This window comes from Artibeus jamaicensis, unplaced genomic scaffold (assembly GCF_021234435.1).
Source record: "Artibeus jamaicensis isolate MK-2021 breed Jamaican fruit bat unplaced genomic scaffold, CSHL_Jam_final contig_1998, whole genome shotgun sequence".
Classification (NCBI taxonomy): domain Eukaryota; kingdom Metazoa; phylum Chordata; class Mammalia; order Chiroptera; family Phyllostomidae; genus Artibeus; species Artibeus jamaicensis.
This window is the reverse complement of record NW_026521407.1, coordinates 23,661,288-23,681,219: the sequence shown is the minus strand read 5'-3', so window position 1 is coordinate 23,681,219 and position 19,932 is coordinate 23,661,288. Positions and strand designations below refer to the sequence as shown.

The 19,932-nt window shown below is 42.3% G+C and overlaps 2 protein-coding genes across 3 annotated transcripts in view; one reads left to right on the top strand and one right to left on the bottom strand.

The window, feature by feature from the left end:
* Positions 1-9,418, top strand: part of RHBDL3 (rhomboid like 3) — a 61,485-nt gene extending 52,067 nt beyond the window's left edge. Inside the window, exon 9 of the mRNA XM_053656383.1 lies at positions 9,279-9,418. Coding sequence (XP_053512358.1) covers positions 9,279-9,367 — 89 coding nt within the window. The 3' untranslated portion in view covers positions 9,368-9,418. The remainder of the gene's footprint in view (positions 1-9,278) is intronic.
* CUNH17orf75 (chromosome unknown C17orf75 homolog) lies at positions 1,013-11,774 on the bottom strand. Of its 2 annotated transcripts, XM_037143324.2 has the most exons (10): positions 11,409-11,770; positions 10,657-10,737; positions 8,763-8,888; positions 7,552-7,695; positions 7,250-7,307; positions 6,017-6,136; positions 5,092-5,156; positions 4,809-4,945; positions 3,707-3,810; positions 1,013-3,005 (listed from the first exon to the last, which is right to left on the bottom strand). In XM_037143324.2, exons 1-10 carry the CDS (start codon positions 11,546-11,548, stop codon positions 2,790-2,792), a joined length of 1,191 nt encoding a protein of 396 aa, XP_036999219.1. In that variant the 5' UTR covers positions 11,549-11,770; the 3' UTR covers positions 1,013-2,789. The 2 variants fall into 2 exon arrangements, with proteins under 2 accessions (XP_036999219.1, XP_036999220.1); XM_037143325.2 differs by lacking the exon at positions 10,657-10,737 and having other exon boundaries at positions 11,409-11,774.
* Positions 11,775-19,932: the final 8,158 nt, after the last annotated feature.

Below are 19,932 nucleotides of genomic sequence, written 5' to 3'. Positions count from 1 at the left end.
TTCTACCAGATTCTCATTCTTCCCGTAACTTAGTAAGACGTTTATCAATGATATGAACACAATCTACTGAGTATGTGCTAGGCACTGGAGGAAACATTTTCAATAAATTATTTCTCTTCATTGCACAAGCTACTTGGTGTGAAGTGGATAGAAATGTCTCCGTATTTACACGAGGGAAAGACTCAGGGAAATTTAGTTCCTTCCTGGTGGCGTATGGCACGGCTGGATTCGTACCTCAAAGTGCCTCATCCATGAATTCATGCTCTCAGCCCCCAGGTGCTCCTACAGGACTTCAAGGACATTGAGTTTGTAGAAGTGTCAGGGCGCTTGTGTAAAGACCCAGGCTCCCTGCAGTGGGGCCATCCAGTGACAGTAATGAACCTGGGAACCTCACTCAGTGTTCACCTAATAGAAGCTCCCCTTTGCTCTGAGTAGTTTACAAGAAAACCCACCGCTATCAGTTCATTACCGCTCCCTATCACCCCTTCCTGCCCCCGATCTCCAGAACCTAGCATTTATAGCAACTCCGAGAGATTTAGGGTGCACGGCACATTTAGGAAGTCGAGCAGTTATAGGGCTGGAGCTGCCTTGGTAGACCTGCATGTGCAACAGCAGAAGCCAGCAGGGTTTCCATGACCTGGAAGGCACACGATTAGGAAAGTCCTAGTCCCAGTAACTGAATCGCATTTCCAAGAAGCCTGTAGGCTTTTCTGGCACTTGGCATAAGGGATCCTTTGGTAAAGGACAGGCCTTCTGTCCTGATTAATAATGAATAGGAGTAAAAGGAAGTGACCTGGGTCACTGAGTTCGACAGGTGTACCTTAATGGGACAATGAATAAAACATTATGGTGGAAACGGCTCCTGCACCCTGCCCGAGGCCTCTTGCAGATGCAGAAAGATGTATTCCAGCAGGTGATTTGATTTTCTTCAACAAATTCCTTAGCACAATTATAATTTCCCCATAAACTTGTGAATTAATAAAATGTCAGAACTGAGAATTGAGCTCATTAAATAAAAATGTGTTGGTGAAAAGCGGTTTTATTATTATTATTATTATTACAAATGTGATTACAGATAAACTGAAACCATTTTTGATGCATGACATACATTTCCTATGTGTGTGCAGCACACACCTACATGTATTCCACATTGAGCAAACCCTTCTTAAAACTAAAAATTAATACATTAGCTTATTAAGATTTGAATACAGTACAGGTTTGTGGTCACGAGCTCTTTGAACATCTTGTGGCCAGCAGGACATTTGATTCCACGTCACCGTTTTCCCTGTCTACAGTAGTGACAGACAGTTTGTCACAGACTTTTAAAATAAGACTGTTTTGTACACAACTGTGTATGTAGTGTGCCTACATCACACAATATATATGCAAGTACACATAAAGAATAATTATACCTTGACTATATTAATAAATGACTCAAAGCAGGCAATACATTTGCTTTTAAATGCCATTTACAACATGAACTCTTGAATGACTTGTGAATTTGAAAATGAAGAATGTTTTCCAGACTCAAAATATTGATCTTTTAGTGTTATTTAAAAATTAATCTCCAAGTAGGCAACCAGTACATTAGAAAAAGTTGGATTCAAGAGAAGTGCCACAAAATTGCTTACATCCCATAGCCATTTTGAATTTAATGCTACTTGGATCTTTTTTCAGCACTGCCTACAATCCAAGTTATTAAAGTTTAAAACCATATGAAAGCCTTTATGAAGACCCTGAATTGTATTTCTCATTAAAGGAAAAGAAATGGCTTGGTGAGTCATGCCCCCCGACTTCTGTGGAAGACAAAGCAGGCCACTGGCAGTCATTACAGAAGTTAAAACTCAGCACTTAATGCGACTTTATGAGTTTAGGATGTTTATGAACCCCCGTTCCTCCAAGCATCCTGAGGGCAGTGAGAACACAAGATTTCTGATCTTCTAAACACAAATCACCGTCAAATGGATTTATCAAAGGCTGTGCAGCACAGACCGCGGTCCTGTGTGTAGCTACACTGTCTTCCATGGGAACTGGAAATGCCTCAGGCTGAGGGCACTTGCAGCTGGTTCCGAGCATCACGATATGAGGCTTGTAAACAAAGTACAAAACACTAAGAGCAATGAGTGACTCTGATATGAACAATCTGAGTGTGTTCTGTTATTATTTGCTTGTAAAATGTATGTCCTGTTTCTCCGGTAGCTATCCATCAGAGAGGATGTTTTATCCGGAAGCCAGTGCATGCAGCTGTAAAGCTCATCTGTTTTCTTTCACACTCATGATTTATGTGCGTATCGACTTAAAAGCTGGCTCATCACCCATGCCCTTATCAGTCAGACGAAAGTCTATCAAGCACTCACAGGATGCACAGGTCTGTCTTTGAGATGGCGGCATGGTGCTGAGCTGTCCTTGGACTAGAAGTACACTTTGAGAAAGAAGTATTAGGACTTTTCCGAGAGCAAAGGTTGCCAAACACTGCAGCAAACTCCTGAGAGAAGCCACTAAATCACCTCTGTAGTTTTTTAAGCAACAGCTCCCTGAAGTATGGAATTTATGGGACCAGCAATGTACTGAAATTCCGCAACTCTTCACATACATCTACCTGGACTCAAGATATTCCTCAGATTTTCATATGTCTAATTAAGTTAAATTTTAAAAGTACAAAATGAAAAAATCTATAATGTATTTCAAATCATCTTAAATGGCAATCCTATGGCAACTTATAACCATTATAATGTCAAAGACCACCACTGGAATCTACAACTTCACAATCCAGTTCTCTCAAAATACGATCAGAAACTTTGGGCAGGAGCTTCTTCCATAAATTCTTCGAGGACAGCCACCACATTTTTGGCTTCGGGCATCTCCTCGTGCTCTACTTTAACGATCTTCAGAAGGACATCCCCGCTCCCACAGTTCTTTAGGAACATGTAACATTTAAACAAAGCGTAATGGTTCATTTCCGCCTGTCGGATAAATCTCTTCAAGTTATTTGTGTCTTGTATGGCCTAGAAAAAATTACCCAATTAGATATGTGTTTGGTGAGATGATAATGAAACCTGAAAAAATATTTCCTATCCAGCTCAATACATATGTTGCTGAGATGTTTGCTTTTCTTTTTTTTTTTTAATCAATGTATCGTTGCTTTTTGTGCATCCCCTGCTGGGAACTGGCCTGCAACCCAGGCATGTGCCCTGATGGGGAATCGAACCATGATCTTTTGGTTCACAGGCCCACACTCAATCCACTGAGCTACACCAGCCAGGGCCGAGATGTTTGCTTTTTATTTTTAATATTTCCATCATTTTCATCATTCATATGCTGTGCCCTTGGTAGAACAAAATCTCATATAAAGTAAAAACACTTTAAAAATCTCTTAAATAAGGTGACGAAACTCCTCCCCACTAGCGATTTGAGGCTCTAAGCCACTTTTTGGTGTGTGGTTTCCAACCGAGATAGGTCACAAATTACGAAGTCGAGATACGGAGACAGAGCAGGCAATGAACCCAGCTAACTGGAAATGCAATGACATGTCTGCAGAAGCCACTAACAAACATAAAGTAAATGCCTTCTGAGGGGTCTAGTTTTGAGAACGCCCTGTTTAAACAGACAACACTGCTATAAAGCAGATTTGTTACTCTGTCACTGATACTAATTAAAATTCAGACAAAAGTTATATGTGACGTTTGGTGCACAGACAATTAATTACCTTTAGTTTAAAGTTCTCCAGTACTTGTCGAAAGAGAAAAGGGTTCCCACCTTCGGAACCATTCAAAAAAGCCTGCATCCAATCCTCACAAAATCGGTTGCTTCCTGTAAAATATTTCAGAAATGTTAAATAAAAAGGAAATCCTATATAGCACAGACATCTTTTTCTACTTATTTTAAACTGAGGTATAACTGACACATAACATTATATTAATTCCAAGTATACAACTAGGGATTTAGTATTTGTATACAACTATACACTTTTTTAAAAATTTTATTTAGTTATTTTTCAAGTACAGTTTTTTGTCTATTTTTCCCATCCCAGCCTCCCCCGCCCCTTGCTCCCCACCTCCCTCCCATTTCCACCCCCCTTAGTTCTCGTCCCTGTGTCCTTCCTATTTGTTCCTCCAAATCCCTCCCCCATTTTCCCCTTAACTTCCCTTCCTTCTCCCCTCTACAACTATACACTTATAATGAATTATTTGAGACTCTACAGTGGTCTAAGAAAGTAGTGTACTCAACACCTGGCTGAAAATACCAAAACGGCTGAAGCCCCGCGTGTTGCTTTCTGACTGCCTCCCCCTCCTTTCCCATCAGAAAAGACGATCATTCCCATGTATTTCTTTAAACTCTTGCCACATACCTTCTTATCTCTAAGCCCTCCATAGTATTACTTTGCATATGTCAAAACTATGTAGTCTTCTTTAATGGCTGTTTCACTAGTATGTGAGCTGTATGGACACATGTAGCTCTGGTTCATACATTTTCACTAGTACATTGTATTCCACTGCACGAATATAGCAGTTTATGAGAATATTTTGCAGTTAGTGGAAGCATTTAAGTTGCTTCCAATTCTTTGCTATTCCAAACAAGGCCTTTATGAGCACATTTGTATGTCTCCTTATATAAATACACAAGAGTTCTTCTAGATAATTAGGAGTGGAACTGCTAGGCATGATGTGGTTTTTCATGTTTTTAGAACCGCTATTGTTTGCAGTGAGTCTGGGGCCGGAAGGATCAGTTTGTACCATTTGTTCACAGTACAAAAATGAAAACAGACTCACAAGAGCCGCAGGACGGCTGTTTCAGAGGCTGTGACTCACCTGCATTGTACAACTGAGGCTGGGAGCCACTGCAGTTGATGACGACAGACTCACGCTGCTCCTCCGTCATGGCCATGCACAAGGACGTCATGGTGCCTTCGTGAATAAGGCCTTGAAGACTGGCCACACTCAGAAACCTGCCACACATACGCAGCCCTTTTCCACAAACAGTATATTGCAGGATGGGAGGGAGAAAGCAAATTCGTCCTGCACTAGGGAGTTTTAAACATAAATGTCAGGCTTGCTGCATAAAAGCTTCTCTCTTTGCAGAAGTAGTCTTTACCTGTTAATGTCCCTCTTTGTTTTTTCATCTGATTCTCTAACCTCAACGGGAGTATAACTCAGAGCCTAGGAGAGAAAAATAAAGGCCAATCGATACATGTGTTCCAGCTTTCCCTGCTGAGCACTGACTGAGCAGCTACTTGTGACTAATCATCACCTTCCCCCAGACCACCCAGGAACTCCAGGGCCTTGCTACTGCTGCTCAAGAACAGTCTGAACCCCGGGCTTTCCCACCTCGTCTCATGGGACCGTCTAGTCTCAGCTGCGTCTGCCCACCACAAGTTTTAATGAAAAACCTGGCCATTTACTCAAGCCTTCCCTGGGATCTGGATATTTTAGCAAATTTTCATTTTTTTTACCTGAATATTTTTATATAGTTAAAACACTTCAGGTTTTTTTTCCCCTCAAATTATTTTGGAAATTACACCTCTCCCAGATCATTTCAAAAAGTAGTATTTTATCTTATTTAAAGATTTTATTTTATTTTTAGAGAGGGGGTAGGGAAGGAGAAAGAGAGGGAAAGAAACATTGATATGCAAGAAATACATCAATTGGTTGTCTCTCACACACCCCCAGCTGGGGACCTGGCCTGCAACCCAGACATGTGCCCTGACTGGGAATCAAACTGGTAACCTTTCCGTTCGCAGGCTGGCACTCAATCCACTAAGCCACACCAGCCAGAGTTCAAAGTAATTATTTTAAAATGTTTTCTTCTTTTAGGAAGACTCACTATTTGCAATTCCACCTTAGTAGGGTAACTTTCTAGATCTGAACAAATGGAGTACTTGCCAGCATAGTTTGAATGAATCTCTACTTTTCCTTTAGTAGGGAAAAGTAATGTTAAAGAACATAAGTGTTTAACCAAACCAAACTTTGCTCAAGTGATTCTCAATTAAAGAACTGCTTTTAGTTTGGGCAATACTTACAGCATGTAGCAAAAAGGTGAGCTTCTCCTGGAAGAGAAGAACCACCCTCTGGATTGGGCACACAACATCCTCAAACCAGTTGCTCAGGTAGGACTTTATGTGGTTCTCCAGGCCCCTCTCCTAGATCACGAGAAATGTCATTCCTTCAATGTAAGCCTTCACCTTAGTCTACTTAACATTTTTTTCATGATACTCAACAGTGAAAAGAACTGGACAGATACCTCTGTATGCAAATATCCTCACCTCAAAAAATAAAAAAAGGAATTGTGATATAAAACTAAGAAACGCACTGTATAAAATGAAAGCCGGAATAGGGCCCTGCGCTCTCTCCTCACTGGGAGGAGTGCACTACACGCCTGTGTCCCTGCGGTGTCAACTGCGTGCTCAGTGGGGACACTCCTGGTGATCCTCTCTCCCCAGCACATGCAGTGGCTGAATGACTGAAGGAATGTGGACAGACAGTTCATTCACATCCAACATGTGAATAGGGAAGGATACAAGTTAACTCATCGAAACAGTCAGGCCCACTCCAGCTGTCCAGCACCTCTGGCTTCCCCGGCTGTGCCGCTCTCTGGGGACTTAGTGGAATAGCTCCCGTCTGGGAGAGCAGCTCCCCCTGACTCAGTTCCCTGGCTCGCTCCTGGGCTTTCCTGCAAAATCTTGTAAGTGCATGAAAGGAGTTATTAATGGGTAGTAGGTTTGTAAGAGTCATGACTTTAAAAACTGCTACAAGCTGAATGTATAGTTTTAAAAATGTATGGATAAATTAATGGATATGTGTATACCAAATACATGAAAGATCAATGAGTGAGAAATGGAACAGCTCTAAAAATCTCTAATGTGGAGTTGAAGGACAGTCATACCATTGCATAGCATGTCTCAGGTGCCAGAGGTTTGGTGGACCATCGGTTCTGACTCTAACATAAAGCTTACCTGCCTAGAAGTCAGGAGCAGAGCATCCTCTTCCTCACTGGGCATGCTACCAAATAACACTGAATTTAACTGGTTGAACTTTCCATAGATACAAAGCATCAGAAGCCGTCTTGTAAACTTAGAGCACTTGCAGGTCTATGTTCCCTACTTCCCTTAGTAAGTACCTTTCAACTAGCCCTCAAAGTAGCACGTTTTTAGAATTTAGGGGTTACTGTTCCTACCTGTGTGGTCTGACAAGTACAGCAGTTATAGTATGTTAACCTTGGCAGTCTCAAAAAACTAACAAATCAATCATCTTACCTCACTGCTCATGCTGTTTTTCAGCCCTTGGATGTACTTGTCCAATTCAAGCCTGAAAGTGTGCTCTTAAGGAATAAAGGATGAGTCAAGACGGTGTTTTAGCTCTCAACAGGAAATAGAAAATCTTGCAAATAGCACAAACTGTAATTAAAACAAGCCAAGACAAGCTGGTCGTAGGACGGTGTGAAATTCAAGGAAATACATAGGGGTAGGAAAGCTTCTTGGAATTGGGTAGTAATAACCTTCCACTTGCCTCCCCACAATTTCCTTCCTGATCTCCTCAAAGGCCAAAAAAAGGATATAGCTCAAGTCCTTTTTCAGACCCTCCTAAAAAACAGACCACGTACTCAGAAGGGTTATGTTCAGAGTCCACGGTTGCTGTTTCAGGAAGCACTTTTTCTTGTTGGAAAAGGCAGTAGTAACAACCAACCCGGTAACCTGGAATTCTGGAAAAGAAAGAAAAGGTACAATGTGTTATTAGCTCTGAACCCCTGTCACCTTGATCTGGCAATAATGCTATGTTGCTAACTAGGTCAGAACTTTCCAGACATCTCCTTGGTTTACTTTTTTTTTTTTTAAAGATTTTATTTATTTATCTTTAGAGGGGAAGGAGAGAGGGAGAGAAACATCAGTGTATGGCTGCCTCTAGTGCATCCCCTGCAGGGAACTGGCCTGCAGGGAACCTGCCTGCAACCCAAGCATGTGTCCTGACTGGGAATCGAACCGCGATCCTCTGGTTAACAGGCCCGTGCTCAATCCACTGAGCTACACCAGCCAGGGTCCTTGGTTTACTTTTAACAGCAGAGGAAAATGAATGTATACCCTGATGGGCTTAAGCTAAATTTATTGGGGCTCACCTGTTTTATATGAAAAATTTATGCAAATTTCACTCTTGCTCATAGTACATTCGTGTCTACATGAATATAAGCGTGTTCTCTCCCTTCCCCAAACTTCACGAATCACTGAAGCTCCAGGCAGGGGTGACAGGATTATCCTGTGGCCTTATCTCTGACCTGTCGCCTTGCGCTCATGAGGGAACTTGATGCCAATATCATGGCCTGAATGAACTACAATCAAGGGGTGTGATGGGAAGGTGGCTGAATGCCACTGAGGACGCCCACTGGATGTGACCAGCCTTGTGACGTGAACTTCTCTGAGTTTATTTCCTCGTCTGAAAATGTGTGCGCATCTGCTCTGTCACCTCTTCGGAGGGGAAATGGCATCAAACTTTGTGAAAGCACTCTACAAACTGTACAGTGTACAACTTTAGTTTTGGTAAATAATTCTTTTCTTTGAGGTACAAGACTAAATAAGCATACTTAGGAGGCAAAGTCTCTGACATTCAATGAATTCCATTCCACAAATGTTGATGTGTAAGGGCCAGTGCTCGGGGCGGCCGCAAGCAAAGATGAATTTGGTAGGTCTAGTGGGTGCTGATCTTTTGGAGTTTCTCATCACTTCTCATATTTAGCTCAGAAATAAAAACTCAGGACACAGCACATTTTACACTTACCTCAGCTCCACAGATGCAACATTACCCAGTCCTTCAAAGATCGCTCCCTTAGAAAGACGCTTAGCAATGAAACTGCGCAACTCTGGCTCCACTTCCGATGGTAGATTAGTATCAGCCAAGGAGAGGCTTGAAAAATAAAAGGCACACACTCCTTACCAGTGGACTCCTGCACTCACACCCCGTAAGTCAGACAGGTTATTACTGAAAGCCAAGAGTCCCTTTAAGGACTTGGAAAAAAACCTTCTATCAAGTCCTATTGGTGAGGCTTCTAGGAATGTATGTCACCAAGTATGAGCTATCTCCTCAAACAGTTTAAAATTATAGTACCCTTCCAGCTCATTCCCTCTGCTATTATGACTCCATGGGGACCCCCAATCTACTGGCCTTACCATTTTTTCATCGTCTCTCAAGTTTCCCATCTCGGGTCTCTCCTCCTTACCCAGCTTACACTCCGTGGTCAGTCATTATAATCAGATCCCTGCACTCACTCACTCTCTCTCTCTCTCTTTTTTTTAGGGGAAGGGAGGGAGAAAGAGAGGAAAACATCGATGAGACAGAGAAACACTGATTGGCTGCCTTCTGTAAGTACCCAGACCAGGAATTAAACCCACAACTAGGCATGGGCCCTGACTGGGAATCGAACCCACTACCTTTCAGCTAATGGGAAGATGCCTAACCAACTGAGCCATACCAGCCAGGGCCCTGCGCACATTCTCATTCAACCCTTTGTTATTTTCACGTCACCGTACTTGCTTATTAGCAAAACTTCAGCCCTGATGAGTCCAGCACTGTACCTACTCTGCACATGCATCTATGCAGTGAATCTGGTTGGATAAAAACATTCACAGTGTCTAGTCTCATTTTAAATTCATGATCGCTAGCCCCAACTGGGCCCAGTTATAATTACATTTCCTGGTCCACTTACTCTCCTACTCTCCTAGGTCACTATTTTACGCCTCCTCTTTTTTCTTCTATCCTCCATCTACCTCTTACCCATGAATAAACACTCTAGCTTACCAACTGTTTATGAACTAGAAGTAAAAATTTTAGTTTGGTTTAGATTAGAATATAAACAGCCTATAATTTGAATATGCAGGAAGAAGAGGTCTTCTATCACCAAACTTCACAACAGAGAATATGAACCCAATACTTCTCGAGGCCTTTTGTTTTATGTTGTGGATAATTTCAAACACATACAAACAGAGAGAATAGTATAATGAACTTGCATACACTCACCACCCAGTTTTAACAATTGTTCACAGCCAATCTTGTTTCATCTGTACCCCATGTTGGTCTGTACCCTTCCACCGTCCAGATTTATTTCGAAGCAGGTCCCTGGCATCATATAACTTCAGTCTTATATTTATCAGTAAGTACCTCTACTTTGCATCAAGTGTTAAGGTCATTCATTCATTCACTTAATAAACATGTATTAAATGTCTACCCTGTGCCAGCCCTGGCTGGTGTGGCTCAGTGGATTGAGTGCTGGCCTGCGCACCAAAGGTAGCCAGTTGGATTCCCAGTCAGGGCACATGCCTGGGTTGCAGGCTAGGTCCCCAGTGGAGGGTGCCTGAGAGGCAACCACACATTGATGTTTCCCTGCTTCTCCTTCTCCATCCCTTCCCCTTGCTCTAAAAATAAAATCTAAAAAACCCCAAAAAACTTAGAATAATTATCTCTGCCTAATTACCCTGGGCACTATCAGTATTTGAATCTGTCCTGGCCTTGAATGAATGAGCTAATGAAGACATCAAGAAGAAGTTCCTAGTAAACAGGTGAGCTTAATGGCTTGACTCCGGGAAAGCTGAGAGGAGAAAGGATACCCACAGGCATCTACAGGCCAAAGCACCAAAGCTAAAAGCCCAGGCATGAGTTATGCTCAAGCTGTTTTTACCTGAAATCATCACCAGAGGGAGTTTCTGCATTAGTGCCCCTTGGGCTTCCACCATCACTGTCCCCTCGCTGCTGTGCCAATCTACGACACCACAAAAGCAGTATCAGTTATGGGCTCTAACTCAAGACGGAATACAGGGGGCGCCCACCCAACAGGGTAGGACTAACAATTAAAATGCTGCAAGGGAGAAGTGCCTATCCTCATGAAAGGGAAAACCCATAAAACAGGGCTGATATAGAGCCCTCTCTCTCTCTAGCCACATATGGGATGGAGGAAAGGAAATTAAATATCCAGACGAGCCGAGGACGGTTCCTCTAAAAATCAAAAGCCAAGAGAGCTCCAGGAAAGTCGGCCGGGCAGAGAGAAAACTGGCAGCAAAGACGGAGAATAACCAGAGGGTGGGGCCGAGGGTTGAGGGGGGGTGGGGGAAAGGGAAGGAAGTGGGGAGATCATGACAGGAAAGACTGGGGGATGGAAACTGACATTACTGAACACGCAAGGCACTGGGTTGAACAAAGGACGCGGATGATAAGGGGCTGAGGAAATGACAGGGCTAGCTGGAGCGCAGAGGCTCGCGAGCGCTAGGCCTAGGACCCGGATGCGGGCCCGAAAGAAGGAAGCGAGGCAAGGAGGCGCTCCTGGCCCAAGCTCGCGGCTGGGAGAAAAGATGGCGTCCCAGCGGCGCGAAGGCGCCGGGCGGCGGGTGCGTGGCGGGGCCGGGGCGGGGCCACAGGGGCCGTGGGACGCTGAACCTGTTTCCGCGGTAGCTGTAGAGACAGTAGTGACTGCTGGGCGGCGGCTCGACTCTCCGCTCCTCGGCGGAGCCACCCTCCTCGCTGCTCTCCAGCTCCTTTTCTTCCCCATCCAGCGATTCCTGCAAGGAGGGGAGCATCGCGGCGGCCTCGGGGAGGCCCTGTGTCTCCTGCAAACCGCTCCCCCGCTGCCGTACAGTCCTCGGTGGCCGGGCTCGTCCAGCCCCTGACCCTTGGACACCTGCGTTCCGGTGGTTTCCTTGGGTTTGGAGGCGAGGAAGCTTACCTCGAACAGCTTTTCTCCCCGCAGCGGCTAGCGGACATACTAAATTACCTTTTCGCAACAGCGTCTAGCAGTTCTGGTTTAACTCCTTTTTCTCCTCTAAGTCTGAAAGACTTTCAGCTAGGCACATGGAAAAGATAAAGCTGCTCTCCTACCCCCTTTCACGCGTGCAAACACAGTCACATGCACCATTTTGATCAAAGATTTCAAAAATAAAAATGACGCCCTTTAAGAAAAAAGTAAAAACGGGAGAATTTTTTAAATGCTTGAAGACCTTTCTAAATGTAACGAAATACTTAGAAGCCATACAAAAAAAGGTTAATAAGTCTGACTATGTAAAAACTAAGCATTTGTGTGGGGCCCAAAGTCAAAAACTCAACTAGGGAAAATATTTGAAACCTTTATAATAGATGAAGGGCTGTCACTTAACAACAAGAACAACAAAAGTAAACAATGGGTAGCTCACAGAAGAAATAAAAAAATACATAAACCGCTCAACTTTAAATAAAATTATGGTATATTGTACTACTTTAAATTTTTTAAATCCCTAGCAGATAAGCAGAGATTTAAAAATTTGATAATACTCTGTTGGGATGTGTAAGGAAGCAATAATTCTCAAAACAGTTGATAATAGTAAAATTAATGCACATGCTTTGGAAAGATTTGAAAATAACTATCAATACTTTTAAAAAATATGGTGATATATTTATTGATCCCAGAGAGAGACAGGAAAGGGGAAAGAGAGAAACATGATTGGTTGCCTCCCACACGCTCCCTCTGCCACACACACACACAATTGAACCTGGTACCTTTGGTGCATGGAATGACACTCTAACCAACCAAGCCACAGAGGCCAGACTACCAGTATTTTAAATGCACATGCTCTTTGACTATCAGTGCAACACCAGGACATCATCAAATAGTTACACTCACATAAGTGTGAAAAAAGGAGTGCACATATTCCTTGCAGCACAGTTTGTAATGATGAAAAACAAGACACACTCTGAATGTCAGTCAGTAGGGGAATGATTAAATAAGTTATGGTACATGTGGTTGTGGGCAGAATGATGACCCCTGAAAGATGTTCACATTCTAATTTCTGAAACCTGACAATGGTTAGTTCACATAGCAAAAGGAGTTTTTGCAGGTATGATTTAATTAAAGATCTTGAAATGGGAAGATTATTTTGAATTGTCCCAGTGTACCAAATGTAACCACAAGAGTCTTTACAAAAAGGAGATAAGAGGCCAGAAAGGAAAAAGCAATTTTGATACCAAAGCAGAGATTGACATGATTTGGTACCACGAGGCAAGGAATTCATGCATCCTTCAGAAGAGGCAACAAAAGGCTCTCTGATCCTTCAAAAGAAACGTAGCCCTGCCTACCCATTTCAGACTTCTGACCTGCATAACTATAGTGTAATACCTTTGTTTTGTTTGATGGCACTAAGTTTGTGGTAATTTGTTACAGCAGAAATAGGAAACTAATACACATGTATATCAAAAGACTATATAGCTATTAAAAAGAATGAATTAGCATATGTGCACATATAGAAAGACAATCCAGTATTTAAGTTTTTTGTCCTAAAGGAGCTGGCAACACAAATGAAGAGACAAGATATGTACATGGGGGAGGGCAGAATGTGATTATTTCCAAGGAAGTAATGTGGACAGTTAGGGTGATCTTAGGAATGTTATTACTGGCCCCTCAATCTTGACTGTCTGTGAACATAATCTGAGGACATTAGGCTTTGCAAATTGGTCTATTAAATACCAACAGTAATAATAATATCAATATAACATTTATAGTTTAACAGTTGCTACCTATTTAGCAGTAACCATGGGTCCAGATAGTTACCTATTTTATTTCATTTATCCCTGGACCAACTCTGTAACATAGGGGTTTATGCTCATTTTATAGATGAGCAAACCAAGGCTCAGTCAATATAAGTGATCAAACTATATCTATCTGACTCCCAAACCCGTACTCTCAATGGTTATTTTATATTGTACTCACCTGCTTAGGCCTTAGAAACAGCCCTGAGAATAAGGCTCTAATAGTGTGGCATACCAGGGGCCGTCATAACCCAGCACATGTCTGCCCCTCTGACTTTATTTCCCATCGCCATCGCCCTTGCTCACTCTGGCCTGGTCACATTCCTTGGTGTTTCTCAAACACTCCAACTCCAATATGTTTTTCCAGTTGAACAGCTGTTAACTTTGCTCTTCTTTCCACCTGGAATGCCCCCAGGTATTTCCATGTCTTCTTCCTTCACATCGGTCAGCTCTCTGCACAAATGTCACCTCCTCAGAGAGACTTTCTCTGACGGTCCTAGACAGTCAGAGAAATGTGAAACATACCCCCCACACACCTATCCCCTCAGTCTGTGTCCTATCTCCATCACACTTATCATACCTGACATTCTGTATTTGTTTATTGTCTGTCTGCCCCCTCCCCCAGAATGTCAGCTTGTTCACTGTTATATTCTGTATTGTAGCTTATGGCCTAACAGTGCTCAAGATCTGTTTGCTGAATTAAAGATTTTGTAACCCCTTGGCATCATTTTCTTGAATGTTTCACCTTACACCATATTAAGATGTTACAATACACCTACATTCCACAAACTTTATGTAGAAAAATAATGGCTAACATTTATTGAGAACATACTGTGTGTGAGGACTCCTGAATGTTTTACAAATACTTATTTAATTCTCACAGTCCTGGGAGGTAGGTGTTATTATTCTTTTTAATTTTAAAAAACATGCTTATTGATTTCAGAGAGAAAGAAACATCAGTGTGAGACAGAAACATTTATTGGTTGCCTCCCACACCGAACCCACAACCTAGGTATGTGCCCTGACTGGGGACCCCCAACCTTTTTTTTTTTTTTTTCTTGAAGAATCCAAATATTTTTAATCACCCAAGAAAAATAAGACAGGTTTTTAGTCATTTTCTGTTGCTTCTGAATGACCCAAAGTTAGCCTAAAGGTAACCACCAATAGAATTTAACAGTAGAAATTCACATTATAAATTGCTCATTTTGTGGTAACAGACCAGTGACATAATTTTTCCAAGTCCAGTTCAGTAACATAATCTTTTCAAGTCCAGTCCAGTAACATAATCTTTTTGAAGGTTTAAGCTCTATACTTTTTCTTAATTCTTTCTTTTTTTCATTATGCTGAGAATATTGCTTTGTTAAAATCTTATTTTTTGAGAATCCTGCTTTTGACTGCACATCAGATTGGGACTTCACCCTCACAGAAGGGCATATTTTCTTTTTTTTTTTTTTTTTATTGATTATGCCATTACATTTGCTCTATTCCCCCCTCCCTTCCCCTCCACCCTGCATACCCCTCCCCCACCATTTCCCCCTTTAGTTCATGAACATGTGTCTCAATTTCTTTAGATTCTGTGTTTCCCCCTACTATTCTTACCCTCCCCCCTATCTATTTTCTATCTACTGTCTATACTACTTATTTTCTGTACCTTCTCCCCCCTTCCCCTCCTCCCACTCCCCCTGTTGCTAACCCTCCCTGTGATCTTCATTTCTATGGTTCTGCTCCTGATCTAGCTATCCTCTTAGTTTGCTTTTGTTTTAGGTGTGGTTCTTAATAACTGTGAGTTTGCTGTCCTTTCACTGTTCATCTTTTTTATCTTCTTTTTCTTAGGTAAGTTCCTTTAACATTTCATATAGTAAGGGCTTGGTGATGATGAACTCCTTGAATTTGACCTTATCTGAGAAGCACTTTATCTGTCCTTCCATTCTAAATGAAAGTTTTGCTGGGTAGAGCAATCTTGGTTGTAGATCTTTGGTTTTCATGACTTGGAATACCTCTGTCCAGCCCCTTCTTGCCTGTAAGGTCTCTTTTGAGAAATCAGCTGACAGTCTGATGGGAACTCCTTTGTAGGTGACTGTCCCCTTAGCTCTTGCTGCTTCTAGGATTCTCTCCTTCATTTTAATCTTGGCTAATGTAATTATGATGTGCCTTGGTGTGTTCCTTCCCGGGTCCAACTTCCTCGGGACTCTCCGAGCTTCCTGGATCTCTCGGAAGTCTATTTCCTTTGCCATCTTGGGGAAATTCTCCTTTATTATTTGTTCAAATAATTTTTCAACTGGTGGTTGTGCCTTTCCCCCTTCTGGTACCCCTATAATTTGGATGTTGGAACGTTTAAAGATGTCCTGGAGTTTCCCAAGCCTCTCCTCATTTTTCTGAATTCTTATTTCTTCATTCCTTTCTGCTTGATCATCTTTTTCTTCTGTCTGGTCCTCTCCCTTGATTTGAGTCCCAATTTTCTTTCCATCACTATTGGTATCTTTTGTATCAGCATTCATTTCAATTAATTTAGCTTCCATATGTTTCTCTAATTTGTGACTAAAATCCACCAGTTCTGTAAGGATCTTTATAACCAGTGTTTTGAACTGTGCATCTGAAAGACTGGCTATTTCTTCATCACTTAGGTCTATCGGTTCTGGGGCTCTGAGTTGTTCTAGAGCCATTTTTGGTTTATTCGTGCTGTTTAGTGAGCGGAGCGAAGCCTTAGTTGTTTACCAGGACGGGGCGACCCAGGTCGCTGGTTTGTGACGCTGTGTGTGGGGGCAGGGTCAGAGAGGGAGCGATGGCGTTCCTCTCCGCTAGCCCAGCGCATCCAGTGACTCAAACGCCTCGGGCTTGCTTATCCGATCCTAATTTTGCGAGCCTGCTGCACCGCGCGGGTTTCCCTTCTCACTGGTTTCTCCGCACGTAAATGCGCGCGACTGAGCGACCCACCGCGCCTCTTCCCTGTGCGCTCCGGCAGCCAGCTCGCTGGCGATCAGCCCTTGGTTGCCTGCGCGCCCCGCGCACCGCCCCGGGAATTTTTTCTTGCTAACCTGCTCTGCTTCTGGCCTCGCTTCTCGTACTGGTCCAGCCGAGTATCTAGTTGTCCTTTGGACTCCGTATTGTCGATTTTCCGTGTGGTGTGGTTGTGACTGCTGTTAAAAATAGTTGTTCTTAGATTTGGTTGTGCACAGAGGCGAGGTGGACCCTCCACCTACTTCTCCATCTTGGCGGAAGTCCGACCCCCAACCTTTTGATGTACAGGTTGATGCTCCAACCAATTGAGCCACACCAGCTAGGGTGGGAATGTTATTATTATCCCACTTTACAGATGAGTAAGCTGAGGCCAGGTACTTCTCTCCATGGTAAAATAGCTGGTAAATGGTGAAAGGGCATTCAAACTGAAATACTCTGGCTCTATAACTCTTTTTTTTTAAATATTTTATTTATTTATTTTTAGAGAGAGGGGAAGGGAAGGAGAAAGAGTGGGAGAGAAACATCCATGTGTGGTTGCCTCTAATGTGTCCCCCACTGGGGACCTGGCCTGCAACCCAGGCACGTGCCCTGACTGGGAATCGAACTGTCGACTCCCTGCTTCACAGGCCCATGCTCCATCCACTGAGCCACACCAGCCAGGGCTCTATAACTCTTTATACCACAAAATTGAGTTGAAGGTGGCTTGTTGACCTAAAATTGTGACCATTTGATCGAACAGTTATTAACTTCAGTGTTGTTTTGTTTTCACTTGTTTAGATATTTAATTTCTTACAACAGTATTTTGATTTTGAACTTCTTTTGTTAAATGTATTCCTGTTTCTTTTCTTTTCTTTTTTTTTTTTTGATGCTATTGTAAAGGAAATGTCCTCTCAATTTCATTTTCAGATTGTTTGCTGCTAGGGTATAGAAGTATAATTTTTTTTGTATTTAGATCATGTATTGTGAAACGTATTGAACTCTATATTAGCTCTCTATATTTTTTAATGGATACCTAAACTCTGGCTGCCATAACAAGGTACCACAGGCTGAATGTTTTAAGCACCAAAATGTATTGTCTCCCAACTCCAGAGGCTAGAAGTCCAAAATCCAGGTGTCAGCAGGGTTTGTTCCTTCAGGAGTGATCTTTCTCTTATGTTTCTTTACATTGTCTTCCTTTCCTGCATTACTGCTGTGTTCAATTTTCCTCTATTTATAAAGACATCAGTCATACTGGAACGGGGTCCACCTTAATGACCTCACCTTAGCTCAATCCCTCTATAAAGGCTCTATCTCCAAACAAGGTCATGTTCTGAGGTTAGTACTGCAACTTAATTCTTCTTTGTGTGTGGGGGAGACACAATGACCCAATTCTACCCATGACAAGACCAAGCCATCTATGAATAGAGATAGTTTTACTTCTTCCTTTCCAATCTGAATTCCTTTTCTTTTTCTTGCCTGATCACCCTGGCTGGACCCCCAGTAACATGTTAAACAGAAGGGGCTAGAGCAAATATCCTTATATTGTTCCAACGCCTTTTTTCATTTTTTGTTTTTGGCAGAGCACTGGGAACTATCTAAAATTATCTTTTTTAAAAGGTTTAAAAGATTTTATTTTTAATTAAAAAAAAAGATTTTATTTATTTATCTTTAGAGGGGAAGGGAAGGAGAGAGGGAGAGAAATATCAATGTATGATTGCCTCTCATGAGTCCCCTGCTGGGAACTGGCCTGCAACCCAGGCATGTGCCCTGACTGGGACTCGATGCACGATCCTTTGGTTTGAAAGCCCGCGCTCAATCCACTGAGCTACACCAGTCAGTGCAGATTTTATTATTTTTAGAGAGAGGGGAATGGAAGAAGAAAGAGAGGGAGAGAAACATCAGTGTGTGAGAGAAACATCCATTTGATGAGGGACGCAAATGTTGGAAAAATTTTAGTTTCAATAGCTAATAAGCTTAGTCATCAATGTATGTAAAAAGCTATTGTTTCAGGAACTGAATGTATGACTCACACTGACTCCAGGAGACCTTAAGCAGTTCCACCTTTGAGCCTCAGGAGTACTCAAGCAATCAAGATGGTATCTGAGCCATTGTACTCCAAGGTGAGCTGTCCACCGCCCAGGGCACAGATGAAAGAATGCTACAGCTTTTTATCCAACTAACTTTTCCCTGAATTCCAAACCCCTTACCTACATTTTGTTCTCCTTGTAAAAAGGGCCATTTTAAAATGGAACTGAAGATGGTCTGTTAAGGTACAAACCCACCATGTTTTCAGATCGCTGGCCATCTGACGAAAGTGCCCATAAAGATTCAGTCCCTGACTCTGCTTATTGGGTCGGACAGGCAGCATGAATGCCAGCTTTTCTGGGTTCACGTAGGCTGCCTCTCACGGGCACCCCAACAAAGGAGACTGGTCTACAACACGTATCCTGTCCAGGAATTAAACCGGTGACCTTTCACTTTGCAGGATGAGGCTCAACCGACTGAACCAAGCTGGTGAGAGCTATCTAAAATTATCTTGCAGAAGGGGCTGGAAAAAAGTATTTTAAGTGATGAAAGGCAAGGATCCACATCCAAGAATACTCTATCTAGCAAAGCTATCATTTAGAATGGAGGGACAGATAAAGTGCTTCCCAGGCAAGGTCAAGTTGCAGGAGTTCGTCATCACCAAGCCCTCATCATATGAAATTATATAATAAAGAGACTTATCTAAGAAAAAGATAAAAAATATGAACTGCAAAATGACAACGAACTCTCAACTATCAACAACTGAACCTAAATAAAAACAAAAACAGAAATGAGAACAAGCAAACAAGAACAGGAACAGATTCACAGAAATAGAGATCATATGGAGGGTTATCAGTGGAGAGGGGGAAAGGGAGAATAGGGGGGAAAGTACAGAGAATAAGAAGCATAAATGGCAGGTACAAAATAGACAGGGGAGGTTAAGAATAATATGGGAAATGGAGAAGCCAAAGAACTTATATGTGTGACCCATACACATGCACATGAACTGAGGTGGGGGAATGCTGGTGGGAACAGAGTACAGAGTGGAGGGGAATAAAGGGGAGAAAAAAATGGGACAACTGTAATAGTATAATCAATAAAACATATTAAAAAGAAAAAAATAATCTTGCTTCTTAGTTTACCTTAGGAAGAATAAATGACTTCTTGCTAGCACTATTCTACTTCAGACCAGTTTCTTCTCTCACCCAAATTACCATCACAATCTCTACGACTGGCCTCTCTCATAGCCTCCACCAATCCACTGTTTACAGTGTGGCCAACGTAGTTTCTCTAAAACGCAAATCTGATTCAGCTCTACACTTCCTAATTCTGCAACCTTGAATAAAGGATAAACTACTTTAAGTTTTTTCTTTTAATATTTTATTTATTTACTTTTTAGAGAGAGGTGAAGGGAGAGAGAAAGCAAGGGAGAGAAACATCCATA

Coding starts and splice junctions, on each gene's coding strand:
- CUNH17orf75 (XM_037143324.2), bottom strand. CDS start 11,548: ATGCTCCCCTCCTTGCAGGAATCGCTGGATGGGGAAGAAAAGGAGCTG. Junction 7,696..8,762: donor GTTGCATCTGTGGAGCTGAG/GTAAGTGTAAAA, acceptor TTTCTTTTCCAG/AATTCCAGGTTACCGGGTTG. Junction 6,137..7,249: donor AAAACAGCATGAGCAGTGAG/GTAAGATGATTG, acceptor CTCGTGATCTAG/GAGAGGGGCCTGGAGAACCA.